Here is a 19,980-nt window from a genome sequence, read left to right on the forward strand (position 1 = left end):
ACATTTAACATGAATACAGACAAGTGAAATTCTGTGGTTTTACTACTTCATCTACATTGTTGGATATTCCAGTAGCCTTTAATTGGAGAAAGATTCACTAAAAAAGGTTGCCATTTCTTAGGACATTAAAATCTCATCCTATCTTAAGCATTTAAAACTGAACTAGATTAAATACAAAATAGTATACCAAAATATTTTCACTTAAAATAAATCCAACATTCATGTTCAAAGCAATATTTCTTTTACGCTTTCCAGTTTAATAATTCCAATCTAATTAGCTTATGCCTTTTTCGTGCATTATGGTTAATTGTTTACCTTTTACGACCTCGGTGACAGTTTTCAGAACAGTGTAAGTTCCATGTTCATATCATAAACGACATGTCTACTATCGCTTCGACAAAAGATAGAGGTATTTTCTACTATATATTCATTTTCGGCATTGTGTATCCAAAACAACATTTTTTGACAGAATTCAGATATCAGTAACCCGTAAATACTTTGAATATAGAAATTGACAAGGATGTCAAGTGGTCGGTTGAATGCCGCCATTTGCAATGTCACTTTCGGGTGACAATTTCACTGAATGAGAGCCTACAAGAAAAAGCATTACTATAATTTATTTCGGATAGTAAAGAATTTTAATTAAAAGGATTGAACACTTTTTTTCAGAATTTATTTATGTGAAAATTGGACCATTCAATAACAAACCAGCCATAAAAGTCGAACTTTTATTTAAATTGTGAGTGAATGGACCGTTTTTACACATCTATAAATTCTGAAAAAAAAAATTGTTTAATCCTATAATAAACAGAATTGATCTATAGTGTTGTTGTAAAATGCACTCCAATGGCTATATTTTTGTGTACTGTACGTATAATCCTGATAAATTTTATACCAGGTTATTCAACACGTAAGTATTGTCCAACCTTGTTCACTAGTCTTGATACACTGCTTGTTTATTTTTTGTTTTTGTTTCATGAACTCTCAGTTTATTCGCAATAACAAGGAAATATTGTTCGACATAGATAATATATTCTAACGACTTCAAGTCTTTCACTTTTCATCTTCTGAACTCCTATTTGTGGAATCATCAATTATATGACATGACAAAGTATTTAGATATCATGATATTCTTACCTGTCAGCCTTTATTTTTTGAATTTGTTAAAAAGGCAAATTACTTTTGTCAAATAGTTTCTTTATGATAAATACCATTTACATAATTGGAAAGAGTAATCAAGGGAACCAAATACCGGTAATCAAAAGAATGCAATCCAGGGACAAAGACCAGACATGGATAACAGACATACACAACAAAGAACATAAAGTAACTAAAATCATACATACAAAGTAAAAAAAGCAAATGAGCAACTTGGACTCCACTAAAAACTGGGAGCATGGACCAGGTGCACCGGTAGGGTAAACGTCCTAAAAAATCAAATATTAATTATGATATGATCATTTTTAACACTTGTTTCATATCAGAAGCTTAATTGCTTATAATAATAATAATAATAATAATAATAATAAACGTATTTTTCCATATGCAATACTAAATTTATTGGTTAATAATACAACTTTCGAATAGTTATACAGCTGTTTTAACTTTTTGGTGACACAAAAATCTATACAAACTTGCTTCAAGGTTTTGTCTCTAAAAAGGATTAATTACATTATTCTTATATGGAATTAGCCTTGTTGCAAAAGAAGTGAAGATTAGTTTTATGCGATTCATTAGGCTCAGGGTTTGACCACAACTAATTTATAAATAAATTCTTTATGTAGCTAAATAAATAGAAAATAAAACGTTTTGCGATTATTTCTCGACATTTTGATAGTAACTTACGATAGATTTATGAATGGTTAATTTTTTATTGATCTGTTTTTAAATTTTGTTTTGGTCTAAAAAAGAGGGAAATTGTCAAAGATGATAACATACTAATACATTAAATATTTCACATGTAATATTGGTCTATCCTGCTTATACATATCATTTTGTTTTTTTTTTTTTAATTTTGTTAATTCAAACGGTCAATCAAAGAGTTTCAGTGAAAGCTGGAAGACGAAATTCATTTCGTGGATATTACACATTTTTTAATATGTCACATGAAAAATAAACGGAAATACCTGTGTCCAAAGAAATTGATTTGAGCTGTACATGTATGTGTTAAAATATATCATTTACAGTAGAAATGGGTTTATTTTTATATGCTTAGCATCATTTATAGAAATCAAATGGATTTTTCAGTGTCAGCAGATTGATACGAAACGAAAAATCACTAATTTTGACAAAGTTCTTCATTCCCATATGCGTTTTAAGACTTTCCCAAGTATTCAGTGTCCCTTACAGATGTTTATATTTTTTACCTGGTGATTATGAAGCATTTTTACTCAATAATTTGTCTTGAAATCTGTTAACCATCGAAAAAATTGTAGTTTTAGAATTATTTTGGAAAATTTATAAATCTGAAATTGGCCATTTTATGAGGGATTTCATCAAAATCGCAAAAAAAAAAACACCAAGTACATAATGGTAAATTCTCAAGTTTTTTTATGAAACTATTAGAAAATACCCTGCAAACTTTAGATTACATTGGCGTGCATGTTTGAAGTTCATACAGTGTTTACATCATGAAAACGTATTATTGCAAAGAATGAATGATTATGATCGATTTAGGTATAACAAAAATTGTTTGAAGCGCAGAAAATGCCTTAATATTTGCGTTCAACGCTAGGAGTAGTACAATGCACATACATGTACATTTTTGAGCAGTGTGGTAATAAAGAAAACTTGAATTATAATATACTTGTACAAGTCTTTCATGACCCATCCTATGAGGACAAGATGCTTATGCCCGAGGGTATATTTGATTATAAGAATAACAGGAACGTATGTCGAGTGGGTCCCTTTAAGTTCATTCATACACCCTAACCAACCCTTTTTCGGAATCTCTTTGTCCACCATTGTAACTACACTTTTTCCAGAACTTTATGTGACCTCCATTGAATCATATTCATATTTTCTTCATTTGTGAATTCACTGCTGCTTTAATTTAGAATATTGTGGACAAATATTTAAGCAAATAAAATTTAATAACTCTTAGTGTTGAACATGCACTCACGTGTTTTTCAATACTTTTAGTTACATGTAATTATATTTACACGCACTATACAAGCACGTGGTATATTATAACTTAATACGCAAGTAAATGACTAACACTGTGCACACACGAGACACCATCTTAAACCTTTCATATTCTCTCTTTTAATTTCATCGTATGTTTAAAATTGCCATTCAGAGTCAATGTACACTAGTTACGACTTGATTAATCGTGTGATTTATCATGAGATTTATGAATTAAAGATGTCATGTATCAGCTGGATCACAATTGGAAAGACCAGTGCAACTTAAAAATGAAATTAATAATAGGGTTTATTAGCTAATAAATAAACCGATTAAATCGAAGAGACAATGTGTTTAGTTTTTACTATACGGAAAATAAATATTATCTCCATTATTGTTCCCGTCTAAATTAGTATATAATTTTTCATTCGAGTATTCAGTAACAATTTAACTTTTTTTTTTAAACTGAGCGCTCAACTATGATCAGTGCACGTAGATCAGTTTGCACACTTGTAACTTGTTCGACCCACCCCTCTCCCTTTTTTTCCCTCCTACCTACTTTTGTGGGGTTTTCTTTGTTAGAACATTTGCTGTTGTTGTTTTTAATTATGGATTTCAGAAAAGCAAGGTGATAATCTAACAATGGAACCATTATTGGATACACATCCAGTGGTGGATACAGCATGAGGGGTACAGTACAAGTTGGGTTCTTTCGTTTTATGAATCTGTTCGTAGGTATTTGGTAACATTTCGTTTAAAGTACAGCTCTGCCTAAAACACCAGGCTGAGGTTTATAATGGGTGATTTATGCATTTCTCAATCTCAAATATTTCTTAATTGCAAATCCTTCTGCAGGCCCCATAGAAACTATATTAGAGAATATAAGTGCAAATAAAAGTAGCTCATTGGAGATATTAAAACTTCAAACTGTGTCTTGTTCTACTACAGAAAAATTACGGGAAAATTTCCCGCCAGAATTATTGCACTATAGCAAGTCAAAAAATAGTTCAAGGTAATAGTAGATCACAAATACTTTTTGATTGGAATTCCTTTAGCAGGCTGATGAAAGTTGCCCACTGGAGATATTAACACTTAGATTTTGGTTATGTTCTGCTACAAAAAAGTACAGGAAAACTTCCGCCATAATTTTTACATTCATAACCAGTGAAAACATTCCAAGATAAGTAGCAGACCCAAGGAATTGAACATAGAAAAAAGTATGTTTTTAGGACCTAACAAATGCACATTTATACAGTTTCATTGATTATCTTAAGATATGATGAATCCCCCCTGCCTGGTTTTTAGGAAGAACCATACTTAACGGATATGGACAGCAATTTCATGCCGTTGCAACAACAACAAAAAATACACTCTTCCGTGGATTTTGTCTGTATTTTATTTTCATGATAAACATGGAATCCCTAAGAAAAATAATTTTTGAGCATGCACAGCCATTTCTTGTTTTTCTTCTCCTCAGCTTATGAAGTGCCATACCTGTGATTTTATTCACATTTGAAATATTGTTTATTGTTCATGACCATGCTAGATATTCAGAAACAAAAAGAAAATGGGGAACACGTAAGTGTTTGAGTGTCTTTGAACAAAACTAACACTAGAATATAAAGTGTGTTCCAGTTTTTTTGGGTTTTTTTCTGAAGGAATTGTGATTGTTTAAGAATTGCAAGGTATCAAGGGTTCCTTGGTTAAGGTTAATGTGTGAATGTCATATCTCAGTAATTGTGTTTATTCAGTTGTTGGAAACATTCAACAAATAGTGAAATACAAAGGCATGCATGCATGATATAAATTTTAATTGGTATCAACTATGGGTGTGGATTGGTAAACGCAATTTTTTTGACAATTTATTTTGCATCGGAAAATTTCCAAGGCAATTAAATAGGGTTCGAACGTGTTTTCTCGTAATTTGAGAAGTGTGCGCGTGCACTTTAACCTAATTGCACACAATTACAACACCATCAGGTAGGCAACGGCCATTTCTATATCATGTTTTTTACTTTATCTATACCTAGAGGGTATTTTGAAAAAAACAGAAAAAGTTCCAAATTCGAGTAAAATTTAATAAATATATCCCATTTTACTTAACAATTCAGATTTGAACTCCAACTGCTGCTGAAAAAAAGTCTTAACTTAAAACAAAATCCTCCCCCCTTTCCCAGAAGAAGAAAATGGTCTCTGCCTAACGTGCGTTTTTAAAGTACCTTTAAATAATTGACTTTACCTTATGTTCTATAAATAGACATGACGGTCATGTTTTGTTTTTCAAGGATAAAATAAAAAAAAAGCAACTTTCGTAGGGACAATCATATCTTATTTCATTGAACTCTGCTAATGTAAGTAGAACAGAGGAGTTTTTTTGTAAAATTGTGTACAGACAGATATAGTCAGATAGTTCACGTATGACATGTTGTACATTGTGAACTAAAACACCAAAATATGCCACAGCGATCAGTACCCGAATTCGGAGTAAACGTGTGTGTGTGTGTGTGTGTGTGTGTGTGTGTGACTTGGTATGGAAAATAAAATTATAGTATATATGTGTGTCATTGTAACAGAAATTAACACTTACTAGTATGTAATGATAACTGAAATCAGTAAAAAAGTAGGAAAACAAGTTTTTGAAACAAGAGGCTCCCAGGATCCTGAGTCGCTCAACTGGTTAAATTTTGTTTTTCAAGGGCAATAAGTTTAACAAGGAGTTGTCCAAAAATTTTGACCCACGAAGACTTTGGTACAAAATGTAGGACTTGTCATAAGGATAATTTCAGCGATTAAAAGTTTCTTTCTATCTATTATAGTTTTCAAAGAGTAATCAAGGGAACCAAAGTTATAGCGGTAATCAAAAGAATATAATCCAGGGACAAAGACTAGACATGGAAAACAGACATACACAACAAAGAACATAAAGTCACTAAAATCATACATACTAAGGAACAAAAGCAAATGAGCAACTCGGACTCCACTAAAAACTGGGACCAGGTGCACTGGTAGGGCAAGTGTCCTCTGCTTTTCTAGAAACACCCGCCGAGTTGCTCATAAAAAAGTCAATTCCGGGGTAGACGAAAGAGGAAAGGAAAACTATGACACGTTGAACAAATCCGTTTTCAGGGTGGAGATGGATACACCGTAACGATCCACGAGTTCATGATGACGACCATAAAACCTCCATGGTGATGACTTCAGTCTTGTAGCAACATAACCCCTTTCCAGAAGCCTATTTTGTAGAATTCTAGAATTCAAGATATTGGCTGAAAATTGTTAAAAAAAACTCATAACTCTTCATCTTTGAAGGACAATAACTTTTACAAGGACACGTCTGACAACTTTGATCCTTGGAGACTTTTGTAGGCCTTATAGTAAAGAGCTTTTCGGCAATTGGAATAATTTGGCTACACCTAACGGTTTTGAAGATATACACTGTAATAAGCGAAAAACTACTGTCGGACTTCTATGTCCCATTTCTAGTTACAACAGCCATGTTTTTTTTGACGGATCAAATATCCTCACATCAGTTTTATGCAGGATACCCCAAGGAACATTCATACCAAGTTTAGTTCCAATTGGTCAATTGGTCAGAGAATGTGATTTTTGAAAGAAATAACATTAAGTAGCAACAAGAGACTCCCAGGAGCCTGCATCGCTCACCTGGTTGAATTTTGCCTTTCAAAGGCAATAAATTTAACGAAAAGTTGTATAACAATTTTGACTCAAGAAGTCTTTGCTAGGACTTATCATAAGATCTTTTCAACAATTGAAAGTTGGGGTTCCTTTAACCTTTAATCATAGTTTTCAAGATATTGACTGAAAACTGTCCTTTTCCCCTTAAAGGAGTGATCTGACAACTTTTATCCCTGAAGACTTTTGTAGTCCTAATAATATGGATAATTTCAGCAATTGAAAGAATTCGGCTAACCTACTGTCTGACCCCTATGTTCTATTTCTAATAACGGCTGCCATATTTTTGACGGATCAAAAATCCCGGCCCACTTCAGTTCTATGCAGGATACACCAAGGAACATTTGTACCAAATTAGGTTTCAATTGATCAAATAATGTCAGAGGAGAAGATTTTTGAAAGAAATAACATAAAAAATAGCAAAAAATCGTTGAAAAGACCAATTACTCCAACATGGCTTAAAACCAAAATTTGACCAGAGATAGATCTCATCATGCTGAACACTTTTATCTGTGTCAGAATTTAGCTAAACCTAACGGTTTAGGGGATATATGTGAAAAACTACTGTCTGACCCCTGTTCTATTTTTTTGTAACGGCGGTCATGTTTTTCGACGAATCAAAAATGCATCATTTATACCAAGTTTGATTCTAATTAGTCAAGTAGTTTCAGAGGAGAGGAATTTTGTATAATTGTTAACGACGACGACGGACGCCAAGTCATGGCAATTGCTCACATGGCCTAAGGCTAGGAGAGCTAAAAATACATCGGAAACGGGCAATAACTCCAACATGGCTTAACAGATCAAAATGAAAATTTGACCACAGATAGATCTCATCATGCTGAATAATTTTATCCATGTCTAAATTTGGCTAAACCTAACAATATTTTTGAGAAATATGCGGAAAAAAAACTGTCTGACCCATGTTCTATTTTTAGTAATGGCGGTCATGTTTTTCGACATATCAAAAATCCTCACATTAATTCTTTGCAGAATACCCCAAGAAACATTCATACCAAGTTTGGTACCAATTGATCAAGTACTAGTAGTTTCAGGGGAGAAGAGTTTTGAAAAATTGTTAACGACGACGACGGACGCCAATTGATGGCAATAGCTCATACTGCCTATGGCTAGGGGAGCTAAAATGGGGGGGGAGGCCGAGAAACTCGGTTCTGTCCCTGAATACCTATGCGTTATATAACTGGAATAGAATAAATGTGTACTGACGTAACATACTTTATTACACGATAATTCATCATAAGCATATTCAATAAAATACACCGGGTTTGTCTATCTTTTACCATTTTAATGAACTTAGTACGCTCAATAAACGGAAACTCATTTTCTTAACCTCAAAGACTATAGCACCATAACATTATACAAAATACAACATGTAACTTTCAGTTTATCACTGATAAATGTTAATCATTTAGATGAGTAAAAAAACTTTACTTCTTATTGAAATACTATACATATGTACATGTTTTTCTTTTTACTCTAGTTACATTTGTGACATCATGTTAAGTATTGCAATTTGATATTAATAAAGAGCCTCGCGAGGAACAGCATCACACAACTGCAGCAGGTTGAACTGTGTTCATTTGGGACAAGTGTGAACACAATTAGTTTCGGGTTAATTAATCCTAGCCTTCCCGTGGTGATGTGGCACTATATGGTACAATTTCAGAGATCCGATCAATTCTACTTTAAAGTCTACTAACCAAACTTAAAACGCTTGGTTTTAGGCCTCTGTTAGGTCCCTCAATTTTAAACAGTACAAGTCACAACCCCAAATATCAATCCCAATTCTCTTTTTTGTGGAACGACACATTAAGGTTAAATTTAAAATACATCCATACACTTTAACTCGTGTTATTATCAGAACATAACAAAATTGTATTTTCCTCATTCGAAATTAATACCAACCCCAAAAATCTGGCTAAGCCTTCCTTTCGTGGTACAAAATGTATAGCAAGTTTCTTTGCATGACTTTTTGTGCATATCAACCTGCCTCTGTGATTCTTTAACTTGCAACATAATTTGAATATTTGAGGCCTTTTCAAGAATGGACTGAAGTAAACTAAGGTCACTACAAACCAAATTTAGTTTATCATCAACTTCTGACACATTCATATCAGTTTTGTCCTTACAGTCTAATGAAAACTGAACCAATTTCGTCACCATTTCATCTACAACAACATCTATTTCTTCTTTCAACATTTTCCTTGATATTTCAACGTCTTCCATGTAATTTTTAACTTTTTCTTTAAACTCATATCGGTTGTGTCTTCCTTTGACCATAACTAGTTTATCCCTTGCTAATTTTAGGTCATCTTTAACTTTGTCAACAAGTGGTGATTTTCGTATATCACTTGCTACACTTTCTAAAGTTTTCACTGACTCACATTTTCTATGATCTACAGACACACAGATGGAGCAGCATTCTATTTCATGGTCACAACAATACAATTTTACGACTTCTCCTGAGTGCTGTGTACACAGTTGCTGAGAACTTTTCAAGTCAGAAATGGAGATCGAATTAATTTCTTTAATGTTATGAGTTGTTGAACACTTTTGTGCTAGATGATACTTTGAGCATAAAACACACAGCATCTCTCCACACTCAACACAGAAATTGGTAGTCTTATTTTTGTCACAAATTCTTTCACACGAACTGCACTACTTCGAAGGCTTTTCAAGTTTAGACCTTTCTATCAACTCAACGATGAGAAAATTGTAAGGAAGATTTTCAGACCACAACTGCACTTCTTTAGACACTGAAATCTCAGACCGACATACTGGGCATTCTATGTTCAGAGATTCAGGCGTGGATTGGTTAACAACAGACTTCTGCTTTGAGTTAGAATCAGATATTGCATTCGCCGCATAGGCCTCGATACATATAACACAAAATGAATGTAAGCATGGTAAATATTTGGGAATATTCATTTGTTCTAGGCATATTGGGCACGTTGTCATATAATCCTCACTGGTAACTGAGGAAGTAAAATCAGGGGAGTTCATAGGTAGGGGAACCTAAGTCGCCTCAGATGTTAATGAAATATGGCGTACATCATCGGAACCTCTCTAATTATTGCCATCTATTTCAGAGAAAAATTAAGTGAACAAGAACAGTTCCGGATTTTTTTTTTGATTGGTTCAGTTAACTTACTACGACAGATAGTTTGCATACTGACTGATTGAATATTCAAAGATAAAGTTCACTTCTTTGTTATTCAAATAGGCATATAATGTACACACATGCTTTAAATAAGTGCAAACGCATAGACTACGTGTATTTGTGTGTGGACTTGAAAGCAATGTGGACGGAGTTACCTGCCTTTCTCGTTGGGCATTGTTTATATGAATAATATTTTGTGTTAATTATGGACGTTTAAATTGAGATGCTTACTTATATGGAATTATTTTAATATTCTTTATGTTTGGATTTGTTTTGATTCTGATATCATAATGTGTTATTATCATTTGTGAAATTTAATAAAAGAAATGACACCGTTTAAAATACTCACATTAAATTTAATGTCACGGTAAATTTCTCTTCAACTTTTTACTGAATATTACGTTCTACCTATTCAATATGATCAATCATATATGTGATGACTGATGATATTGAGTCTTGATACTGCATGCTTCCTCCTGGAAGGTGGACTATGATTTATTTTGTAAATTTCAAGATACAGATAATGTATCAATTTTATACATTAAAATGATCAAAATGCGGCAACTTACTTACATTGTAATCTTAATCAGGTCTGTTACACAATGAGGGTACAGAGACTCATCTGAAAATTCATATTAACAGGGGATCGCAAGGTTTTAAGTAGACTTTGCTAGAACTCTAGCAAATAGACTTCTGGAACAGGGTTATGTTGCTACAAGATTGATGTTTGTTTGTTTGTTGGGGTTTAACGTCCGAGCAGCAATATTTCAGCGCTACAAGATTGAAGTCATCACTACAGAAGTTTTATGGTCGTCATCATGAACTCGTGGATCGTTATGGTGTATCCATCAGCACCATGAAAACTGATTTATTCAACGGGTCATAGTTTTCCTTTCCTCGTTTGTCTACCACGGACTTGACTTTTTATGAGCAACTCGGCGGGTGTTTCTAGAAAAGCAGAGGACGCTTACCCTACCTGTGCACCTGGTCCATGGTCCCAGTTTTTAGTGGAGTCCGAGTTGCTCATTTACTTTTGTTACTTTGTATGTATGATTGTAGTTACTTTATGTTCTTTGTTGTATATGTCTGTTTTCCATGTCTGGTCTTTGTCCCTGGATTACATTCTTTTGATTACCGCTATAACCTTGGTTCCCTTGATTACTCTTTGCAGAGGTTGCAACTATAAAAAAAAATCTTGCATACATTTTTTGTACATATAGCAGTTCACTTTCATGATGTTAAAAACCATCCATATTAATTTTTCATACTGTACAACTTTCAGTACAGTAATATAATGTAAGTCCAGATACACATATCCCTGATATTCGCAGTGGTATAATGCTACATTTTTATTTTTAATGTAACATTTGGCAATAATGAAAAATAATGTACTTTAATTAGAGAAGCCTGTATGCCACTCCTGTAACACTAAAGTCACAAGCGCATAATTACTGCCTGTTTACCAAAGAGCTGTATGCGTCTCTTATAATCCTCGAGGTTGGTGTCATATATTGCAGGAGTTTGTTCTTTCCACTCATATATGGTGTCCTGCTGAGCCTCTGTCAACTTTTCATGTCGCCGCTCTGTCTTCTTTTTTTTTTTTTGGTGTTTCAGAGATGGTGTTGAGGAATGTGGCGGTGCAGCAGCTGGTTGAAAGAATTGTTAGATCTATCACCGGAATCGTCGAAATTGTTTATTTCCGTTTGGGTTTTATTGCTTTTCTGTTCATAATTTTTTTATTTGGTCATCTTTGGTAGGACTACATGTAATTTTCTCCGATTTCCGTCTACCTCGACCCCTTCCAGCTTTTTTTCACCTCTCGGCATGATTTGTTAGTTCAAAAAATAAATTCAAAATGAAGGTATTCGAGAAGAATTGTTAAAAAATTGCAACGCATGCTTTTTATTCGTTTTATTCCAATTGACATTCGATCGCAAGAATTCGTTAGACTCGTAACGATTATCGCAAGCATTTATAAGGGTCGTTAAGGCATTTCTATCATTCAGAAGTTAATTGTAAGAAATTCTTGTATATTATTGCAAAAAAAATCATAAGGTTCGTATGGAATTCGTTAAATTCGCAAAACACTCGTAAAGATTCGTAAGACAGTTGTAAACGATATTCAGCCTCGATGATTTTCAATATTTTAAAAACCCAGTCTTATTATTTCTGACGAATTTTCTGAGAATGCTAAAATTTTTCATTCGCAAGGATATTCATAGGGGAGCAGCATAGGGGAAATGTTTCTATTTTATTGATAAGTCTCAATTAAGTGCATAACAGTTTTGTTGAATGATAAGTTATTTACAGATTATTAAGTGAGGCGGAAAAAGTTATTTTTGTTGTATAATGTTAACAGATTTTTATCTTTGAAGTAGTCGAGTAAAAAGGTGGAATTAAGAAGAAGAATATAATGATAATATACATTGTAAATATTGAAATTATTTCATATATCCATATACTTGTAATTAATTTAATCCTAGGTCTATGATATATCATATTAACTCGAAACATAAAAATATCAACCCACATTGACCCTCTTCAAATTTTCCGGGCTTATCATGGCGTACACAAATTGTGGTCTTGTAATTATACCAGATTTCCCCATCTATAAGAAATGCTTACTTCTTTACGTAAACGAACTAATACGTACTGAATTGATCTAGATCAATCTTGTCAATGTGTGGATTACATCTTTTAGGTATGTTTAGATATATTCTTATAGCCTATTCATTCACGTAGTTTTTGTGAAATATTGACTGTCACTATTGACTAGATTTGATAACACTACCTCTGAAGATATTGTGTAGGTAAACTGGTGCATTTTTTGCCGCAATTTAACAATGGGGAAAATCCATTTTCTACCCCTTTTGCGCAAAATGACGATGCCTGTTGTATCCAGTGTCTGATATTCTCTCACTAGAATTGTTAAAAATGTATATATTTGGACTTTACTTTAAAATCATGTTATTTTAAACAAAAAATTATGTATATTTTCACTTTTCAAACAACAAAATTCAAATTACTGTCTAATATAATTTGTTTGCATAAAATTCATGATTTAGATTTGAACACATGTAGGTTTAAAAATTGTGATTTTGATGTTGGAAAGGACATCATATCTTAAGCAAGACAATGTAATATATTTATGATAAATATACACTTTAATTATGTTTTACTTAAAGAGGCGGATCCAGAGATTTTTAAAAGAGCAGACCCCCCTGACTGACATAAGAGGGGACCCCGCTTTGTCATGGCTCAGTGATTTCCTAAATAATCAACTAAATTTTATTGACCTAATGGGGAAGGTGGCTATGTTTCATATTATTAATCTATACCACTTATTTATCCGCATTATAAAAACAGTGTTGCGTCAATATGAATATATATGGGATGGGGTCGTAAACCTGTTTGGAGAGTATCGGATACAGGGGTACGTTATCGTATTTTAAATTTGTTGAGACCAAAAAATAAAATCACAAAACATATACAGTTAAAACAGAACTAGTTCTATGTGTTTGTACTTTTAAAAATGTACCATGGTTCTGTGATTCATCATAGCTAAAGATAATCAATGAAACTAATGAAAGAGTAATCAAGGGAACCAAGGTTGAAGCGGTAATCAAAAGAATATAATCCAATGAAAAACATTTCCTAGGTCCCCAGGACCCTTCCTATGTTCATTTCCTTGGATCTCCTATATATCATTATATATTTTTTGAACTGGTTATAGTGCACACATTTTGGCGGGAATTTTTCCCGTACTTTTCTGTAGTAGAATGTAACCAAATTTTAAGTGTTAATATTTCCAGAGGGCAACTTTCATTTTCACTTTTATTTTCGAATATACCTTCTATGCGGCCCACTGAAGGATTCCCTATCAAAAAATATCTGGGATTAAAAAAAATGCATGAATCATTGGTCATACTTAAGCTTCCGTCTGGTTTTGAGGCAGAACTGTACTTAACATTTACCAACTTTTTCTGGACTTCTTCTTGTATTTTTTTTTTGTTGTTGTTTCCGATGAAACAATAAGTTTTCTATTTTGAAACCTTCAAATATCTTTGAAATGCAATTTAGCTTCAAACGAGTTTCTTGTTTCTATGCGGAGTGTACTCTCTTTCACAGAGATGTCGAAAATAAAATTATTTTTTTCCTGGTATGTCACAAATCTCATCGCTTACAAGTTATGTTTTTTTCTCATGTCTGACAAATTGCTCTCATTCTGCTCTATATAATACTTTAATGGCGTCTCGTTTTATAATTATCATACTTAATTTAATTCCAATTTTACAGAGATTGATAAACATTGATATACTGTACATATATACAAGAGAATTCTAGAAGTAAAACATGAATAACATATTACAAAACTATTAGGCATTTTAAAAATATTCAAAAATAAATGTACCTTAAATTGTTAGCACATAAATTAATGAATTAGAAAAATGAATTTCAATGTTCATACCCTAAAATAGTCTCTACATGTACGTTTGTGGTTAAAACATATTAGATAAATAAATAGAAAATGAATAAATAGAAAAATGAAAATTGAAAAAAGTAGAAATCAGTCATCAATATCATTCACAGACAAAATTAAAGAAAAAATAAGTTTTCCTTAACATTTTAGCACATATTAAGTTCATAATATGGAAACTCTAATTATAGGTTATATGACGTACAAAAACTAAACAAAAGCTCTAAAAACTGAAATTAAAAAATGCCGCTTATTGTATATAGGACATTATAGGAACAAGTTGTACATGTATATCCACGTCAGTTAATTAAAGGCGTGCAATAGTCATACTATCGATCTTCATGATAAAAAATGTGAAACCACAAATAATTCGCAAAATTTTACCGATGTCTTTCTTGAATAATAACACCAATTTGTAGAAATCCTGTCTCCCAAGTTTTTTTTGGAATTGCAGTTCGAATACAGGTAAATCTAAAGAATACAGTTCCACACTCAGTGCACTGGACTGTAGAAGTAAGAAAACGTGATAGACAATATATATAAGACAGATTAAAGTTCCTTTTACTAGTACAAAGAGGGCGAACGTATTTGGAAGTAATAAGACATTTCAAATTTAATATGCGCCTGGCATCAGCCTCAGTCGATACCTTATCGTTAAGCAACATGACACTAGTATCGAAGAAACTGACATATAAACTGTATATCACTATCCAATTCTTATCTTCGATTGTCTTTTATTTATGATGTTTTTAAAGTGACATTTGCTGGTCAGAATTATTTTACTGTACATCTTTTGAAAAGATAATTAAATTTGACCCTTCATAAACCACCTTGTGTTGGTCCCTAAAGGTTAAAACTGTTTATATAAAAATAATTCAACGGCAAGAGACCAAATAAGACATTATAGGCCGAATTAAAATTGTGTTTACACCGATTATAATGATAGGTGCACACACACGAAGAGGGGTTCCGACATTTCTATTAGACCTTTTTTATATTGCCGACTTTGACTTCTTTATTTTTTTTTAAATTTTGAGCAATGGGAAGTAACCTTCCAACCCGACAGTCTAGTTTACACATCCGAATTGAATGGACAGCAGTAGACTTCGAATTCAAAAAATTTACTTATTCTAGCTATGGTAAGTACTTGGTTACTTTTGAATAATTTATTTCAAACCATTTAGCTACTTACCGAAGTGGAAATAGTTCAGGTTTGAAAAAAAAAAAATGTTTACTGTACTTTCTTTCCCCGATGAGACCGCCAACGAGGTCGTCGGGTGTTTGTGGGTTACGTCCCTTTGAAAAACTTTCTAAAATGGCTCGCATTCACAGGCAGGCACTTGGGACCAGGACTTTTTTCCCTTCAAAAATATCATTAAATCATTTTGTTTCCATATTTATTATGCGTGTTCTCTGACATGTCCGCTTGCTATTTATTGGTGTTTATACTATGCCTAGTTTCCATTTATATACTTCTCTAAGAAGCAAGACTTCTCTCCTGGTTCCAAGTGCCTGTTCTCGCATTCTATAAATTAATATGAAAAACGACTCACCGGGATAAAAACCAAAACATTAAAACTGTAGAAAAATTATTGCTATTCGGCTACTATAACTTATCTAGATAGGATTTCGCCTATGAAAAAGACAGAAATGATTACAAATAAAATTATATACTTTAAGAAAGATACAAAACTGTATCGGCTTATATTTAGAGACCGTCCTTAGAACCCATAGTGTGTGTATACTTTTGAGCATGACCGAGATCACTAGTCAGGTGCTTTAAGGATTTTAAAAAATGTAAACAGTATTGTGACAGGCGAAAGGAGTCGAGTACAATAGACACCGAGAGTGTCACATTGACTATATTTTTTTCAACTTTCTTTGTTATAGGAGTTATAATTGTTCATTGTAGTATTATTTAAATTAAATGATAAAAGATGGAAATAATTGGGAAAATGTGGTAATAAAGCTGACATCTATAATCAAATTAAATCTGTACACCATCTGTACAGGGGTACGATGGCGAAGTCAATAAAGAAATATTCTAATGTCAACACAACAGAACCAAACTTGCAAGTTTTGGAAGGAAAGTATGGCCCTTCATACTTGATAATTTTAGCCGTATATAAATTTATAAACAATATTCTGTTTGTTTGAAGAAAATGGTAGACTAAGTCATGATTTATAATTATACTAAATGGAACTATGCAAAAACAGAAATAATTTCAGGCACATTCAATTTAGGCATTGTACAGTTGCACAAATAATTTAATAAATATTTACATGCACTCATATTGCAAGTTTATATTATTCTTTAAATACCGAAATTTTTCTAACTCCATTGGCGACATACAACTTTTTTGTTTTCTTCTCGTACACAATGGCGCGCGGAGAAGTAAGGGCCGAGAATTCATCACGTAATGCTTGCTGATGTCCATCTGGGGAGAAATGCCATGCAGTCCTATTTCCTGGGCTTGCTTTCGTAACAAGGAGGCTACTATCACGTAAGACAGCCACTCCTTGTAGATATCCTAGTCCTTTTACAGTCGTTTTAAACTTGACTTCCCCTGAAAGTGAAATAACATGAATAACACCCTTTTTGCTTTCAGCATAGCATATTGTGTTTCCCTGTAAATGTAATGGTCCCTCATTATTTCCTTTCATTGAAATAGTGCTTTCAATTTTACCTTCTTTATTCAATATCGCTATACCATGATTTTCGCAGACAACAGCAATACTTTCGTCTTGGGAAGATATCCCAGACACGTGGTGCTTCATTTCAATTTTATCGCAATATTGGAGGGCGCCGTAATCACGAATTTCGATGCGTTTTTCGCTAGGCACTGTGAGGTAGAACTTGTTGACGTCAAGAAACGTCATTGCGTATGGTTCATACTCCATGAAAGCTTCTTTAGCCAACTGTCCTTTAGCTGCATAACCTAACAATCGTTTATTTTGTCTGTCGACTGCAAACAAACGGCCATCCGGTAACATCATCCCGCCTGTGATTTCTGGAACAAGAGCGTTCGTGGCGTACGTCGGTTTGACGTCGATTTCTTTTTCAAGAGTAAATTTATATCGATCCATATTGTATTCTTTTACAGATTCCTCGACTTTTACCAGCATCGTTTCATTTTCAGCTTCAGTTGTTAATTTATTTAGTTCTGGGGCATTTGTTGGATACGATTCTACAGTTTTGACATAGGCAATCGTTGGAACATCCACAACTTTTCTTACAGTTTCATCCATTTTAAGTTGGACAGAAATATTTTTTAATGAACCGACGTCACCGTTGAGAAATTCCTCTTGTTTCTTCTGAGCCACATTAGCCTCTTTTAGGAATATTATTGTCCTGTTTGGTGTAGTGTCTTCATTAATATGTATAAGATCCCTGTACAGTGCCTTAAGGGTTTCGTCTCTTTTATTGTACTCAAATATTTGGTCATTCAGTTTCTCCTTGTGCTTATCTAGAGCAAGGTCAATTTCTTTCGATAGCCTATATTCAAGTCGTTCAAGATGTTCACGAATTCTTTCTTTGAAATTCTTAACATCTTCCCGCAGAACTTCTTTTTGCTTTTCTAAAGCATCAATATTACGGTTCCGATCTTTGATAAGTCGATTAAAAATATTCCGAGTTTCTTCTACTCTGTATTTCAAAGATTTTAAGTCTTGTTTAGAGTTTGTCTTTTTCAGTGCTTCTTCTATAGCCTCAACGTCGCCACATTTAGTGTGGTCTAATTTTTGACAGACCATACAGATCGATGCCTCGTGTTTCGGACACCATGATACTACCTTGTATGTTGGGTGGTTTGAACAGAATTCGGAACCGTACACCGAAGCTGCAGTAAAGTTCATTTCGTCTTCAACGGCAAACTTGACCCGCTTCATTTCTTGCGATGTTCTTTTTCTTTCTTAAATGTACAAATAGACATTGTTTATCTAAATATAAACTGAATGAACTAACTTGTATAATGAAAGTTCTATATCCTCGTGTATAAGGTCAAAGTACATGTTTTCCGAAAATTAAAATGAGTTGTTTAAAAAAGTTGATTTGGTCGTATTCTTGCGTCTGTTCACATTTCGACAATCATTCCGCAAGTACCAGTGTGACGCCATGCTTTCTTTTATTTGTCAAACTGAATTGCCACCAATAGGGTGTATTTCACAGTTTCAACCTTTCTCAAGAATGACCTTCCGGAGACCATCATTTAATTTGTGTTTTAAACAGACCTGAACTATTTGAACAATTCCTGGACACTTTGAGCTTTATTTTTTTTAGCGCATTTATGTTTTCGTTTCCAAAATATGTATACTGCAGTAAAAGACAACTGTTGATTACAGCAAGACTTATATTCTGAACGAGCCATAATTATGACGTGTACATCCAATATAGGTCTAAGATGGACAACTCTAAATGTTCATTCAACAAATACCAATTGTATCTGCAATTTGCAAATCTGGCTACAGCAATGAATTAATGAAAAAAATAGAGAAATAAAACTATTTCCTTACTTCAGGGAAATTAAAAGAATATTCCTTATTTCAAGGTTAATCGTATAGGGAAAAGCAGTGGCGGGTAAAAGGTGTTCCGGGGATTTGAACCCCCTCTCTTGGAAAATTGTGTTTATTTCGAGCAATATTTTAGCAAAAAAATTGGCTAACTGCTGCCTTGATTTCCTTTTTCTGGGTCCCCTTTCCAAAATTTCGGGACCCCGCCTTACAAAAGAGTGACGTTGCAAAACTGCAAAATGATCAGACCGGGTTTCGTGCAGGATATAAGGACGCATTTTTCGTTAAGAGTGAGTGTTTACACCATGTTTTAATTATAGATGTATTTCAGAAAAAAATCGTTGTCAGCACAACTTTTCCATACAAACCGTTTCTCTCAGAAATAACACTCAGATAGAATGAGTGATCCCGATGATATCAAACAATACTGATACTGATAAACTTTCGTAAATTTAACCAATGTACGTCAAAATGGGGGTGACATATAATGTTCAATAACGCGTGCATTGAAAATATTATGCAAGTTTTATAACTCAAGATATTGTTTTATTTTTATATATTTTTGTTGTTGGTAGTGACAATTAATCACACACAAAACTGTTAAATGAAAAATAACTTACTTTTTATAAGTTTCTTTGTGTAAAAATTCTTAATTTTGACAAGGCCTTTTAAAACAAGACGGTAAAACTAATAGATTGATTCGCTTCTACTCCTTTGAATAATAAGCTGGTATTCTTTACAATACAGCGAGTAATTCAATCCACCCATACAAAAGAAGAGTCAAAGGAGAAAAAGTATATAATAATTGAAGTTCGATTGCTTTCCAGGTCAAATGTATATGTTAACTTCGACCGTCGTTAACGTGTGCATATCTATTAAATTAAGAGACTGTCCATGTAGAAACCAGGCAGATGGTATGATATTGATGGTATCCCACGGAATTTTTTGTTCCAATGTAATATTTATATCATATGTATGTCGAATAATACAAATATTT

The 19,980-nt window shown here is 33.3% G+C and overlaps 1 protein-coding gene and 1 pseudogene across 1 annotated transcript; both read right to left on the reverse strand.

Moving 5' to 3' along the window:
• Window positions 1–8,062: 8,062 nt before the first annotated feature.
• On the reverse strand, window positions 8,063–9,847 carry LOC148628257 (protein meiotic P26-like; annotated as a pseudogene).
• A 5,657-nt stretch (window positions 9,848–15,504) lies between these two features.
• Window positions 15,505–18,378, reverse strand: LOC148628258 (uncharacterized). Its single transcript, XM_088585203.1, has one exon. The coding sequence runs from the start codon at window positions 18,360–18,362 to the stop codon at window positions 16,782–16,784; it is 1,581 nt and encodes a 526-aa protein (XP_088441329.1). The 5' UTR covers window positions 18,363–18,378; the 3' UTR covers window positions 15,505–16,781.
• Window positions 18,379–19,980: the final 1,602 nt, after the last annotated feature.

The sequence above is a fragment of the Perna viridis genome, chromosome 1 (genome assembly GCF_037379345.1).
Source record: "Perna viridis isolate PV_CMFRI_1.1 ecotype Kerala chromosome 1, ASM3737934v1, whole genome shotgun sequence".
NCBI lineage: Eukaryota > Metazoa > Mollusca > Bivalvia > Mytilida > Mytilidae > Perna > Perna viridis.

What these genes read in the sequence shown, in the direction of transcription:
- LOC148628258 (XM_088585203.1), bottom strand. Translation starts at nt 18,362, where the DNA reads ATGAAGCGGGTCAAGTTTGCCGTTGAAGACGAAATGAACTTTACTGCA.